The sequence below is a fragment of the Geotrypetes seraphini genome, chromosome 5, assembly GCF_902459505.1.
Source record: "Geotrypetes seraphini chromosome 5, aGeoSer1.1, whole genome shotgun sequence".
Classification (NCBI taxonomy): domain Eukaryota; kingdom Metazoa; phylum Chordata; class Amphibia; order Gymnophiona; family Dermophiidae; genus Geotrypetes; species Geotrypetes seraphini.
This window is the reverse complement of record NC_047088.1, coordinates 51,994,979-52,010,401: the sequence shown is the minus strand read 5'-3', so window position 1 is coordinate 52,010,401 and position 15,423 is coordinate 51,994,979. Positions and strand designations below refer to the sequence as shown.

Below are 15,423 nucleotides of genomic sequence, written 5' to 3'. Positions count from 1 at the left end.
GCATGTACAAACGCCAGGCCCACAAGCCTTCCCCTCAACATCAATTCTGACGTCGGAGAGGAAGTTCCAGACCAGCCAGGCAGCGATTGGCTGGCCCAGAACTTCCTCTTTGGTGTCAGAATTGACGTCAGAGGTGAAGGCTTGTGGGTCCGGTGCTTGTACGTGCCTGGCCTGGCTCGGAGAGGCAGGAAGAACATAATCATAAAGGCAATGCAATCAACTTGCATTGCCTTTGCGATCTACTGGTCGATCACGATCAACCATTTGGGCACCCCTGACGTACACAATATAGAGTATGCCGTTCCTCCCTTCTTCATCCATGACCTAGTTCACTTCTTAGCACAATATGCAGTTAACAGGCGAATTAGCATGTTCTAATAGTCATGCCATCATGACAACAGTTCACACACGCTAATTTGCACATTAATTGCTTAATGCACTTTATTACGAGTAAAAGGGTTGCTAACAGACTTAGCATACCTAATATGGCAAAATTTAAGCAAGTAGAAGAGTTAAGTCCAGGAAATGGCCCACAGCTAGAAGATCATTCCAAAAACAAATTAGACAGGAAGAAATTTAGGAAGGGGGAAAGAATCCAGAAAGGAGGAACCATATAGGAACAAGATGAGAATCTTGGGTAGGAAACAGGAACAAAGAAGCCATAAGAGAAATTCAGGAAGCAGATCCGGAGCAAGGACTGTTAAAATGGCACAGGCAATCAGGGATAGCTCCTGCTGGGCCAGTGGGCAGTCAGCTAAACGAAGCTTCACTGTTTTGCTTTCTTGAGACCACCTAGGATACACTAAGCAGGTCAGTCTGCCAATTAAGGGAATTTTTCATTTCATGTTTTGCAATTCTGACTCTTTACCTGATATTTCAAGGGCATATTGCGTTCCTGGTTCTGTTAAGAGGAATGGTGAAAGGGAAGCTTCTGATGTGTTTATGACATCTGGGAATGTGAATTTAGTAAGTTTGCTGTAAATCTCTGTAGAAGAGGCTTCCAACAGAGCGACACGACTGATAAAAGGGATGAAAAACCTTTCATACGCTGAGAGATTGAAGAAACTGGGTCTCTTTTCCCTGGAGAAGAGGAGACTTAGAGGGGATATGATAGAGACTTATAAGATCATGAGGGGCATAGAGAGAGTAGAGAGGGACAGAAAGAGAGAGGGAAAGGGAGACAGAGAGAAATAGAGAGAGAGAGAGAGAGAGAGATTGAAAGAAAGAGAGAGAAAGGGAGAGAGACAGAAATAGAGAGAGATAGATAGAGAAAGATTGGAGAAACTGGGTCTTTTTTCCCTGGAGAAGAGGAGACTTAGAGGGGATATGATAGAGACTTATAAGATCATGAGGGGCATAGAGAGAGTAGAGAGGGACAGATTCTTCAAACTTTCAAAAAATAAAAGAACAAGAGGGCATTCGGAAAAGTTGAAAGGGGACAGATTAAATATGAATGCCAGGAAGGTCTTCTTTACCCAACGTGTGGTGGACACTTGGAATGCGCTTCCAGAGGACGTTATAGGGCAGAATACAGTACTGGGATTTAAGAGAGGATTGGACATTTTCCTGCTGGAAAAGGGAATAGAAGGGTATAAATAGAGGATTACTGCACAGGTCCTGGACTTGTTGGGCCGCCACGTGAGCGGACTGCTGGGCAAGATGGACCTCAGGTCTGACCCAGCAGAGGCATTGCTTATGTTCTTACGTAATTCTGTTTTTCAAGTTTAGATTGGTTTGTTTTCATGGTCTTAGAATTCATGTATTTCCTGATCTCTTCCTTGCTACTTTACTAGGAGAGAATTCTTAGTCCTGAGACCCAGAGTTTTAGCCCTGAAAGTGTATTGCCAAAAAAAATACAAGATTTTATATCTTCTTAGTGTTATCCCAGCTGAAAGAGTGTATAGAACAGTGTATCACAAACTGTGTGCCATGGCAAACTAGTGTGCCTCCTGAAATTAGAGGTGTGCCGTGAGATGCTGGGGAGGAGGACAGACACTGGCTGACTGCCTACAGGATGTGCCTCTTGTGGCGAGAGGCATATCCTGCAGGCAATCAGCTGGCGCCAGCGCCTCTCCTCTCTGCGTGTCTCCCTGCTGACACCACCATCACCACCAGTGGCTCAGGACCCATCTGGAGGGCCTTCGCGCAGGCGTGGACGTTGACATGATGACGTCATGCATGCACGTGACATCGCATCGCCGTCCACACACTTCCAGATACCTCGAGCCGCAGCTACTACATTTAGCGTGCCGCGGCCCGACAAAGTTTGCGAGACACTGGTATAGAAGGTAAGGAAGAAGTTCATTAAGGGGGTTCATATTCAAAAGGGTTAAACGGGGCAGGAGAGACTCTTGCACAGTTAAACCCACTCAGCTAGCTAGCTGCTGATATTCAGTGGCACTTAATCAGGTAAGTGCCGCTGAACATCTCCGCTAACCATCCATTCCCTACCGGCTGGGTTAGGGGCAGAATAAAGGCGGAACGTCAGCTTTTTGTTTGCAGCAGCTTTTTGTTTGCAGCAGCACAAGGCAGGCAGAAGACCAAGGGAGAGGAGGAAGGACTGTGTGAGGCGCAGAGAGAGAGGAGAAGTGCCAGCACAAGCCAGGAAGACATCGGGGCAGCGGCGAGGTAGCTCCGCCCACCCACCCCCACGCATCAGTAGCGTGCGACCGGGCTCCTCCATAAAAGGAGGCAAGCCAACGGCACGCAGCCGTTCGGCGCGCGGCGAAGACGAGCGGCAAAGGCGCTCGCCTTAGCGAGAGCGCCTTTGCGAAGAGCCTTAAGAAGAGCCAAACCTAGGGCAACTGAACACTGTAGGGCAAATCCTTCATCTATACACTCTCTGACACCCTTACTTTTCAACTCTACCCTTCAGAGGTCCCAACCTCTCATACTCTCATACTATCTCATACTAGCTCTCATACTATCTCTCTCTCTCGTTTACTCTCTCTCATTTACTCTCTCTCTTTCTTTTTGTTAACAGGCAGACCTCATATATTATCCGAATATGGCAGGGCGGACAAGAAGTGTGAAACCTACAAGCAAGATCAGCAACACTGAGGTGATCCGGGAGGTGACCTCAGCCTGTGCACAGACGGAGGAGAACACAGCACCAGGAAAGGATGTCTCCGTGCAGACCGAGAACATCCCACAGCAGTACATTACGGCCTCTACACAGACAGAGGAGGTCGGCCAGCAGGATTACATCATGCAGGAACTAAGGAGCCTCAGGGAGGAGGTGAAACGTCTGAGAGGCATTAGAGAGGATGAGGCCTATATCGATGGGATAGTGCAGGAGCTATCCCAAATCACAGAACGGGATCGTGACGGATCTCCCATGATGACACCAGGGCTGTCGATAAAGAAACCAACTGTTGCAGTTCAGGAGATGGATGGAGACACTGACTCCTGGCAGTTAGTGACCTCCTCCACAGGTAAACGTAGGATACCCCCCTCCCCCCCATTTACAATCTCTTCACCTTCTCACTCTTTCTCTCACCAGGGCAGCTCCACATCGACTCCGCATCTGAACCTGAAGAACAGATTCCAGGTCTTGCAGGAAGAGACTACCGTTGTGGACATGGAACAGGATCAACACACATCTCCATCTCCAGGGACAATGGATCGACACCCCCAAAAGAGGCGTAGAGTGATAGCCATTGGGGACTCCATGTTGAGGGGCACCGAGGGACCAATATGCAGACCGGATATGCAGTTGAGGGAGGTCTGCTGTCTGCCCGGAGCCAGAATACGAGATGTGACCACCTGTCTTGATAGACTTCTCAGGCCCCAGGACCACTTCCCCATGCTGCTCATCCACGTCGGGACGAACGACACTGCCAAGAACACCCTGGAGGACATAGCTAGAGACTTCGGAGCTCTGGGAAAGAGGCTAAAGCAGACAGGAGCACAGGTAGTATTCTCTTCAATTCTTCCTGTTAGGGGCAGAGGAAGGGACAGGGACGAACGTATCCTGAAGACGAATGAGTGGCTACAACGATGGTGCCGGGAAATGAACTTCGGATTCCTGAATCACGGAGAGGCACTACAGGGACCAGACGGACTCCACCTGACCAACAGAGGTAAGAATGTCTTCGGACACAGGCTAGCCCGCCTACTTCGAAGGGCTTTAAACTAGGTAAGTCGGGGGTGGGTACCCACTTTTACACCGGAGCAGTAAGTAACAATCCTGATGGGGCGAACCAAAACTCCGCTTCTAAGTCTAAGGTAAGTACCCTTATTGCAAAAGAAACACTAGGTGACACTTTAATTCAAATGGATGGCTCACTACAGGAGCTTAGTAAACAGAAAGAGTGGAGAGCTATGTATGTTAACGCACACAGCCTAGGGAATAAATTTCTAGAACTAGAAACAGAAATAGTTAATGCAGACCTGGACGTAGTAGCAGTATCTGAAACATGGTTCACAGACTCTCATGGGTGGGATATAACTATACCAGGATACAACCTGCTTCGACAAGACAGAGAAGGTAAGTTAGGAGGAGGGGTAGCCCTCTACATCAAAGAGAACATCAAGACAACCAGGATCACGGATGTCAAGTATACTGGGGAATCCATCTGGGTAAACCTGGCCAGAGGCAGAGAAAAAAGCCTGTACCTTGGTATGGTATACAGACCTCCAAGGCAATCGGAGGACAAGGACGCAGAATTAATTGAAGACATTGAGAATATCACCTTACGGGGGGACGTCGTTCTGTTGGGAGACTTCAACATGCCTGATGTAAACTGGAACACACTCTCAGCGACAACTTGTGATAGCAGGAGGATATTAACGTCCATGAAGGGAGTAAGGCTCAAACAAATGGTACTAGAGCCCACTAGGGCCCAGGCCATCCTGGACCTGGTACTTACGAATGGGGAAAGCGTCTCGGAGGTCTCGGTGGGAGAAAAGCTAGCCACCAGTGACCATAACATGGTATGGTTTAACCTTAAGAAAGGCTTCCCTAGGTCACAAACAAAAACAAGAGTATTCAATTTCCGAGGCACTGACTTCGCACGCATGGGAGATTTCGTCCATCAGACGCTGCAGGTTCAAGAAGTAACTGATAATGTGGAAACTATGTGGTCAACCTTGAAATTGACCCTTCATGAGGCAACTAAACGCTACATAAAATCGGTAACCAAACAGCAAAGAAAAAAGAAACCTCAATGGTTCACTGATGAGGTCTCGTACTTCGTCAAAGAGAAGAAAAAAGCATTTCTCGTATACAAATGCACGGGGGAAGAAGAAGCAAACATTGAATACAGGACAAAGTCTGCAACAGTCAAAACAGCAGTCAGGGAGGCCAAACTTCGAATGGAAGAAACTCTAGCAAAGAACATTAAGAAAGGGGACAAATCCTTCTTCAGGTACATTAGCGACAGGAAAAAGAACGCAAACGGGATAGTATGCCTTAGAACGCCAGAAGGGAACTATGTGGAAACAGATTCCGATAAGGCCAAACTGCTGAATGATTACTTCTGTTCAGTCTTCACCTGCGAGGCACCAGGGCACGGGCCACGGCTGGAAGCAAAGCAAAGCATGGAAGACCCATTTCAGAATTTTGAGTTCACACCAGCTGTTGTTTACAGAGAACTGTCAAGACTCAAGGTGAACAAAGCCATGGGATCGGACAATTTGCATCCAAGAGTGCTCAGAGAGCTATGCGATGTTCTGGCGCAACCGTTAGCCTTGCTCTTCAATCTCTCCCTAAGGACTGGAAAACAGCCAACGTTGTTCCTCTGCACAAAAAGGGTTGCAGAGCAGAGGCTGCGAATTACAGGCCAGTGAGTCTCACATCAATAGTGTGTAAACTCATGGAAACTCTACTTAAAGGAAAATTAGACACGATATTTGATGAGGGAAATCTGAGGGATCCCTGTCAACATGGATTCACTAGGGGCAGGTCATGCCAATCCAATCTCATCAGCTTCTTTGACTGGGTGACAGGAAAGCTAGACTCGGGAGAGTCTCTGGACATAGTGTACTTGGATTTCAGTAAAGCTTTTGACAGTGTCCCGCACCGTAGACTATTAAACAAGATGAAATTGATGGGGTTGGGTGAGAAACTAACTGCATGGGTCAATGATTGGCTGAGTGGAAGACTTCAGAGGGTGGTGGTCAACGGCACCCTCTCTGAGACATCGGAGGTGACTAGCGGAGTGCCACAGGGGTCAGTCCTGGGACCATCCCTTTTCAATATATTCATAAGGGACTTGACCCGGGGGCTTCAGGGTAAAGTAGCACTGTTCGCCGACGACGCCAAACTGTGTAATACAGTAAGTAAAAGCAATCTCAAGGACAGTATGAAGCAGTATCTGATCACGTTGTAAAACTGGTCCTCAACATGGCAGCTGGGCTTCAACTCTAAGAAGTGTAAGGTCATGCATCTCGGCAGCAGAAATTCATGCAGAACATATATCTTGAATGGAGAAACACTAGCTAGGACTTCAGAAGAACGGGACTTGGGAGTAATCATCAGTGCAGACATGAAGGCTGCCAAACAAGTAGAGAAGGCCTCATCCAAGGCAAGGCAAATGATGGGATGTATCAAGAGAAGCTTCGTCAGCCGTAAACCTGAAGTCATAATGCCACTTTACAGAGCCATGGTGAGACCTCATCTGGAATACTGTGTGCAATTCTGGAGGCCACATTACCGTAAAGATGTGCTTCGAGCTGAGTCAGTCCAGCGGATGGCCACTAGAATGGTCTCCGGACTCAAGGGTCTCTCATACGAAGACTGGGCAAATTGCAGCTCTATACTCTAGAGGAACGCAGGGAAAGGGGTGACATGATTGAGACATTTAAATACGTCACAGGTCGTGTCAAGCTGGAAGACGACATATTCGTTCCCAAGGGACCCTCGGTCACAAGGGGGCACCCGCTTAAACTCAGAGGAGGGAAATTTAGTGGTGACACCAGAAAGTACTTCTTCACAGAAAGGGTGGTGGATCATTGGAACAAACTTCCGGTGCAGGTGATCGAGGCCACCAGCGTGCTCGACTTTAAGAATAAATGGGACATCCACGTGGGATCCCTACGAAGGTCGAGCTAAGGAACTAAGTCATCAGCACTCAGACTTAATGGGGTGGGTCAGTAGAGTGGGCAGACTTGATGGGCTGTAGCCCTTTTCTGCCGTCATCTTTCTATGTTTCTATGTTTCTAACGTCAGCTTAACCAGTTAGTAGCGATATTCAGTCTACTTACTGGCTAAGCAAGCACATAACATTAGGTCCAAAATAAAAAGGCTATCTTAACTCTATGCACCGAGTTAATCGGGCACTGGTAAGACTAGTTAACTTCTGGGTCAACCCATATATTCAATGGTGGGAGCCATGCATGCCCTGGCACTGAATATCCAAGGTTAGTTCAGCCTGCGAATGAAAGTGGACTTACCGCTGTGGGCTGAATATTTCTTCTAGTTTCTGGTCTCTTAAAAGGATATTAAGGTATAGGCTATATAGTTAATTATCATTGAAGACTGTTTTCTTTATTGACACTTTGTAGTTTTTGTTTAGTTCTGTCCTGTTTCTCCCCCAGTGATAGACTAGTAGAGCATTGCCTTGTTTAATGTTTAGTGTATCGTTTTGCATTGCTTATACTGTATTTCTTGAGTTTATTATCATGGTAACATAGTAGACGATGGCAGATAAAGACCCGAATGGTCCATCCAGTCTACCCAACCCTACCCACTCTTTAAATTACTGACTTAATTTAAATTGTCCTTCTTAGCTATCGCTGGGCCTGAACCTAAAGCTCTGCCCAGTACTATGCTTAGGTTCCATCTACTGAAGTCTCCATCAAAGCTCACTCCAGCCCATCCAAACCATCCCTTTCTGTTAGTGTGTTTCTGTTTTGATCTTGGAAACAGTAATAAATGTTAAACTATTAAAAAACTTAAGTTGAACTTAAGTTTTTGCTGTCTGAGCACCACTATGCCATATGTTTGACTGGCCCAGTTTCAACCCAATTGCTATGCCCCCTAGCCCAAGAGGGAAGGACACTGTGCTCATTTTCCTAGCTACTTTCATCATCTTTCCACATATGCCCCCTCCTTTACAAAGCCGCGCTAGCGTTTTTAATGCCGGCCACAGCAGGAACAGCTCGGACACTCATAGGAATTCTATGAGCGTCGGAGCTGTTACCGCGGCGGCTGGCAATAAAAACGCTAGCGCGGCTTTGTAAAGGAGGGGGATAGGTAAGACACATATGCGCTGCGCCGTTTGCCCTTGTAAGCAACATTTTCACATGGTTTATGCGGCTGATGCACCTGCAGTCATATCATAAAAACTGAAATCCAACTTACCCGAATGTGAATCTGTTCACTCACAGTAAGGGGAGTTTCTCTCCTTTTTTTGACTTCTAATAATTCAACCAATGGGCGAATTGTAATCCCCTGTTAATAAATTAAAAAAAAAAAAGAATAATATTTTATACACCTATATAGGAGAGCTGGGACAGCAGGAGAGGACAGAAAGGGGATGAAGGTTAATAAAAAGGACATGAGAGGGGACAGCAGGAAAGAGGTGGGGGGAGCAGAAGGAGGCAGGCCAGTGGTGCAGAGGCAAGTCACAATTGTTAATACAGTATAATCCTGTTATAACGGACTTCAAGGGACCTGGAAAAACAGTCCGTTATATCCAGAGTCCATTATATCCAGAGTTGCATTTATTTTTTTTTTAACTTTATTTAGGACAACTTGAAACAACGTAAATCAATGAACAACAGTCACTGCACAAGCATATCAGCAACATCAATAACAAAACTCAGCAAAATATTGGTATGGCACGAAACGATTGCAAACCAGAACACTGTACTGGAAAGAAAAATACTCTGTCATTTCTTTTCTGGGCTGCATTTTGATAGTATATCACCGGCATGTCACGTGCCATGTAGGTGGAGCCCGCATGTCCATTATAGCCGAATAAAACTACAGCTAAAAGCGGCTCTGGGGACCAAACGAGTTGTCCGGTATATCCGAAAGTCCGTTATATGCAAGTCCGCTATATCCGATGATTTTCTGTATGTTTACAATGGTGCTCGGCCGTGGCCAGCAGATCTCGTCCGCTATATGCAAGGTTCCGTTATAAGTGAGTCCGGTATAACAGGATTATACTGTACTCCAATACAGCTATGAGGAGAATAAGTTCCTGGAACAGGCTTGAAACAAAAGCAACAACCTATATAGTAAAGATTCAACATTCATGTTCTTGACTGACAAGGAACAAAGCAGAAAAAGGAAGAAATCTGTAACTTAGGAACAGCACTAAGGACCACAAGGCACATTACGCATTGATAGGACTGCTAGTGAATTGTCAGAAGAAATCAATTAGACTACGGTTACACAGGAAGAGGTAGAAGGCCACTGCGACTGCCAACATGAAGCTCCACCTGATCCACACTGGGAATAGTTGTGATGACTTGTGGAGCATCACATAGGGAGTAGCATTGGACTTGCCACATAAGTTTGAGTCTGAATGTTTTTGTCCATTTTCCAGATGATGTTCTGAGCCATTTGATGTTAAAAAAAAAAAAAAAGGTAATGTTTTATGGCCAGTGATAAAACATTTTACCTGATAGAGTGAAGATCAGTAGCTTTTGCCTGATAAGAACATAAGGAGTAAAAAGAAACCAACAAAACTGCAGTAAAAATGCAACAACAGAAACAAAAAGAGAATGGCAGGAAATGTACAAGGGATGGAAATTTTATTCAAAACAATAAAATAAAAATCAATAAAGAGTTCTGTATCCTGGACTAATTTGGGACAAAACTCTTTCCTGACTTTTATTTTATTGTTTTGAATAAAATTACCATCCCTTGTACATTTCCTGCAGTTCTTTTTTTTTGTTTGTTTCTGTAAGAGCATAAGAATTGCCTTACTGGGACAGTCCATCGTGCCCAGTGTCCTGTTTCCAACAGTGGCTAACCCAGACCCCAAGTACCTAGCTAGATCCCAAGTAGTAAAAAAAGATTTGATGCTGCTTCTCCTAGGAATAAGCAGTGGATTTCCCCAAGCCATCTCAATAATGGCCTATGGACTTCTCTTTTAGGAAATTAGCCAAACCTTTTTTTAAACCCTGCTATGCGTATGCTGATTTCATCACATTCTCCGGCAGCGAATTCCAGTTTATTCAGGCTCTATTGAGGTCTTTCTCTTCACATTTGTTTTACTATTTTTTGACGTTGTTTAACATTATGGGGTCCTTTTATTAAGGCGCGCTAGCCCTTTTAGTGAGCTAAACGCTAATACGTCCAAAGACTATAGTGGGCGTGTTAGCGTTTAGCATATGCTAATATTTAGCACGTGCTAAAATGGCCAGTGCGACTTATATGTTTAGTTGATATTTTTGGCTGCATAATACAGTAATTTGGTTCTACTATCTTTGCTTTTGCCAATATTTATTGTAATATTTTGCCAATATTTATTGCAATTTTTTTGTATTGGGGTATTCTCAAAACATCAATATCAAGTTTCAATAGGATTCTATATACCGCCTATCAAGGTTATCTAAGCGGTTTTTACAATCAGGTACTCAAGCATTTTCCTTATCTGTCCCGGTGGGCTCACAATCTATCTAACGTACCTGGGGCTAAGGAGGATTAAGTGACTTGCCCAGGGTCACAACGAGCAGCGTGGGGTTTGAACCCACAACCCCAGGGTGCTGACGCTATAGCTTCAACCACTGCGCCACACACTCCTCCCTTGCAGAGCCCCACGTACAATGTTCAGCTATACAGTACACTTTTACTTCAGAGGGGAAAAAAGCTCAGGAGTCCAGCCCTCATTAAAATTAAGGACTACCTCATAATCAGCCTTTGGCTGAAAAAAAAAACCTCCACTAGCATACAAACAATACTTGTTTCACAGCACATATAGCTCTTCACTTGTTTCCCAAGACTCAATTATAAATGCAAAATTAGCATTTAAAAAACAATGCCCTATCCTAAACAATGCAAAAGTTTATCTTAAAGATCAAACTCCCACATGCAATTGTTTGCTCTTTTTAGCAAACTATCAGTCCATATATCCAGTCACAAAAATAGTGTCCTCCCTATGGAACAAATCTCTTCATAGTTACAAACTCACAATCTCAAATTTTCAACAATACTTAACTTTCCACAGATATCGTAGCTTAGGCATCGCTAGGCACCACTCTGAGTTCCACGCAGGTGTGCTGAAAAGTTCTCAGCCCAGCCAAGAAGGGAATGTCGTGGAACCATGAAACTTACAAAGCTATTCCACATATTCACCCCTAAGTTCAACACACTTGGCACATCATGTCTGAAGTTTCTGTAGCCCTTCTAAAAAATACTCTGTCTGGTCACTGAAATACTGATCCACTGCTGTAATCACTTCCGAACCACTCGAAAATCATCACCCTGTCAAACTTTTTTTAAGGTTTGAGAACAGAAAATAGTCAGATGGAGCAAGGTCTGGTGAGTAGGGTGGATGATCTATGCACTGAAACCCCAAGGTGGAGCAGGGGGAAGGGGTAAAACACGGACCTCACGGACCTGGCGGATCTAAACCCATACGGCCTTAAAAATCTGAGGTCCGTGTCGGTCCATGTCCGTGGCATTTGTAATTGCTGTCGCTGACAGACCTTGATGAGATTTTAGCACTGACGGATCCGTCTCAGCATAGGGAGGGAAAAGTGTTAGGATCCGTCAGCGCTAAAAATCTCTTCGAGGTCTGTCAGAGCCAGAGACTAGTGCTGGAGCGGCAGAGCAGAAGCCAAGAGAGCGGGGACATAGGTTTTGGACGTGCGTTATGGAAAAGAAGTCTCCAAACTCCAGCGCTAGTCTCTGGCTCTGACAGACCTGGAAGAGATTTTTAGCGCTGACGGATCCTAACACTTTTCCCTCCCTATGCTGAGACGGATCCGTCAGTGCAAAAATCTCATCAAGGTCTGTCAGCGACAGCAATTACAAACGCCACGGACACGGACCGACACGGACCTCAGATTTTTAAGGCCGTACGGGTTTAGATCCGCCAGGTCCGTCAGGTCCGTGAGGTCCGCGTTTTACCCCTTCCCTGGAGCAGGTGCATTTTCTTGCAAACAGAGAACTCCTTTCCCCAGCTTTCCTCTCCTTTTTTCTTTCAGTACCTCCTTTAATTGGCACTGCAAGTTACAGTAGTATTCTGCACTAATTATTTGGCCCCCTTGGAAGATAGTAAGTCATTACAACGCATTCCTGATCCCGACACACTGTGGCCATGACCTTTCCTGCTGACTTTTGGGTCTTGAATTTCCTTGGCCTGAATGCCATCATTGCATGGACTGTTGTTTCACCTCAGGATCATAGTGGTGTAACCATATTTCACCGACAATAACTAGTCGTTCCACAAAGTTGGCACCAGCTTGCCGAAAATGCTGCAAAATCAACTTGGAAGTGTCCACTTGATGTTGTTTCTCATCAGCATTCAAACATTTGGGCACCCACTTGGCTGATAGCTTCTGCATACCCAGCTGCTTATGGATTATACACCCAACACATTCCTTAGATATCTGTAGTGTCTCAGGAACTGTTTTAGCTGATATTCGTCAATCTGCCAAAATCAGGTTATGGACATGGTCAACAATTTCAGGAGTTGACACTGTTTGAGACCTCTCAAATTTTGCTGCATTCACTGTAGAGTACAATGGGCATTTGCCACTCATTGTTTGCATCAAACAGTCATGGATTTCTTTTGGTGTTTTCTTCTGCAGGAATAGGAACTTCATGACGACTCAGAGTTCCACACTTGAAAATTCCACACTTTTCGTTGATATGGTTCAATCAATGATCTGAAACAATGTCAAAATATAACATTATGAGTCTGCAAATTGGCACTTTGCAAAATAAAATAACACTCTTTTCAGCTACTGTGGCAAAATAATGCTCAGAATTTAGGAAGTTGGTTGGGCTGAGAACTTTTCAGCACCCCTTGGTAACACTAACAAGAATTTTAAAAAAAAAGAGCAGATAAAGAATGAGACAATGCAGCTGATTGATCATACACACACACACACACACAAAAAAAATAAAAGCCAAAAGCAGAACCAATACTCAAAAGGAAAGAAATAACCATCACATGTTTTGGAATTTTTTTTGGGGGGAGGGGGAGGTGTATGCATCGAAAAAATAAAACTTAGCCGACAGTTGAGTTTTATAGCAGTACAGTTTTATTGATATTTCTAGTGTTTTGGGGTTTGTGATATGTGTCTTAACGTTAATGTCCTTGTGATTTATTTGATTATGTATGCATGTTTATAATGTGCCTAGGAAGACAGGCAGAGTTCAAATCAAATAAATAAAATTGTTTGCAGCAAATATTTTTGATAAGGGAAGATGTAGGTACTTACCTTGATAATCTTCTTTCTAGTAAATAGGCACATCATTCTTGAACCTGTGAGTTGTTTATCTCTGATTGCGAGATCTGGTACAGAGAGCCTCATTTACATTTTTTTCTGCTCCGCCTCCCCTCACTTTGGGTTGTCCTGTAACTCCTCAGTTTGTATCAAAGCAGATAGGCAGCCTTAGAGAAGAAAACATAACAGGGAGGGCTATGGGAAGACTCCACGAGAATCAAGCCTGTTATGCTCATATAACAACATTTAACATGAAATAATCATGAAACATTTTAATATATAATAAGATGGAGCAAACAAACTACCTAGCTGATAGCAACCTGCACTAACAGTCTTAGAGTTTTGAAACATACCCCCTAGCTTTGTAAAAGGATTCCTAGGTGACTTATAGGCTGTAAGACAGCTGCTCATTGAATTATATCATGGTAGTTTAATCCACGGTTCATAGACAAAACCGTGGAAGACAAAGGCGCGCGCTGACAACTGAGCGCAAGACGGAGGTGCGCGCCGAAGAAAATGACAGTTTTTAGGGGCTCCGACGGGGGGTTTTGTTGGGGAGCCCCCCACTTTACTTAATACAGATCGTGGCGGCGTTGTGGGTGGTTTGGGGGGTTGTAACCCCCCTCATTATACTGTAAACTTAACTTTTTCCCTGTTTTTAGGGAAAAAGTGAAGTTTTCAGTAAAATGTGGGGGGTTACAACCCCCCAAACCCTCCACAACGCCCCCACAACGCGGCGCGATCTGTATAAAGTAAAGTGGGGGGGTTCCCCCCCTACATCCCCCGTCGGAGCCCCTAAAAACAGTTATTTTCTTCGGCGCGCACCTACGCACTGCACTCAGTTGTCCGCGCGCGCCTTTGTCTTCTGCGGTTTTGACCTGACACCTAATCCACAAAGATACCACTGCCAGTATGTGTTCCCTGAATATCTTTTTGTTGTTCTTCTTCTTTATTATTTTTCATTTTTTACATCTTTGCTGAAAGGCTTGTGAACATATCTTTTTCTATGAGGGTTGTTAATCAACCATGCTTCAGCATTTAATGCTGTTCACCTCCCCAGAAGCTAGAAAGAATATGGGTGAAATGAGCCCCTGATTCAACTTGAACCCACAAGTAGCTTTTTAGTAGAAAAGATCATGGATTTCTTGTTGGAGATACTATATGCTGTTGAATTTTATCTCTGGATACTTAAAGGCTGGTGATACATTTGCACAAAGATGACTTTTTGAATTGGACAAGTATGAATTTGCCTCCTATTTCATATTTGATGACTGTGAAGATTAAGTTCTATATCCAGTAAATGAGAAAAACAAACAAACCAAAAAACATGTATCTATTGTCACTCCAATCAACAGTAACCAAATGATGTCAGAGGTATCCTGGTTCAGGGTTTTAATCAAACCAGTCCCCCATTCATCAGTGACTGAGTTTTTATTGAATTAACCAAGGTCAAAGGGTCATTCTTTTGACACACACACACAGATTTTTATTTTTTTTTTTTACCTCTGTCATCCGTTCACTTGGAGATTACATCAGCTTTTGCGTTGTTAGATTGCACAAAAGCCTTTTCCTAAGCCCTGGAAATTCTTTTATTTAGTTTCCACAGAATGGAAGCGCCGCTGCACAATAACCTTTTCTATCAAAGCCACACTGAGTCTCTGCATGAACAGACCTGCCAAGCGACCTGGGCTTTTCAATTCCTGACCCTCATTTGCATCTTAAAACTGTCAACCTGTGTCTAAGTGCTGCTCTCTCCATTGCACGCCATTCAGCCTGCCAGAAACATATCAAAAATTAATCTTTGGTACACAGAGATGTCAAATCCCATTGCCTGACCCAGGGGGACACATGGTGCTAAACCATGTCACATCTGCATGAATCCCTTGCCGCTTCTCAGATTCCTGGTGGGTCTCCTGATTCACAGGGATATGCTGTTTCTCTTATTTTAGAACAGGCCATGCATCTATTTCACTGCACCAGGAAGTAATGGAATCAGGATCTTGTTTCCTTTCTGGCCCAAGTGGCAGGATATTTGTGGAAAACTTACCACAAGTATATGAAGTGAATCCA

The 15,423-nt window shown here is 44.4% G+C and overlaps 1 protein-coding gene across 1 annotated transcript in view; it reads right to left on the bottom strand.

Annotated features, from left to right (window-relative positions):
* The window catches only part of LOC117360296 (sodium/hydrogen exchanger 2-like), a 116,081-nt gene that overhangs the window by 65,375 nt on the left and 35,283 nt on the right, over positions 1-15,423 (bottom strand). Inside the window, exon 6 of the mRNA XM_033943987.1 lies at positions 8,306-8,395. Coding sequence (XP_033799878.1) covers positions 8,306-8,395 — 90 coding nt within the window. The remainder of the gene's footprint in view (positions 1-8,305; positions 8,396-15,423) is intronic.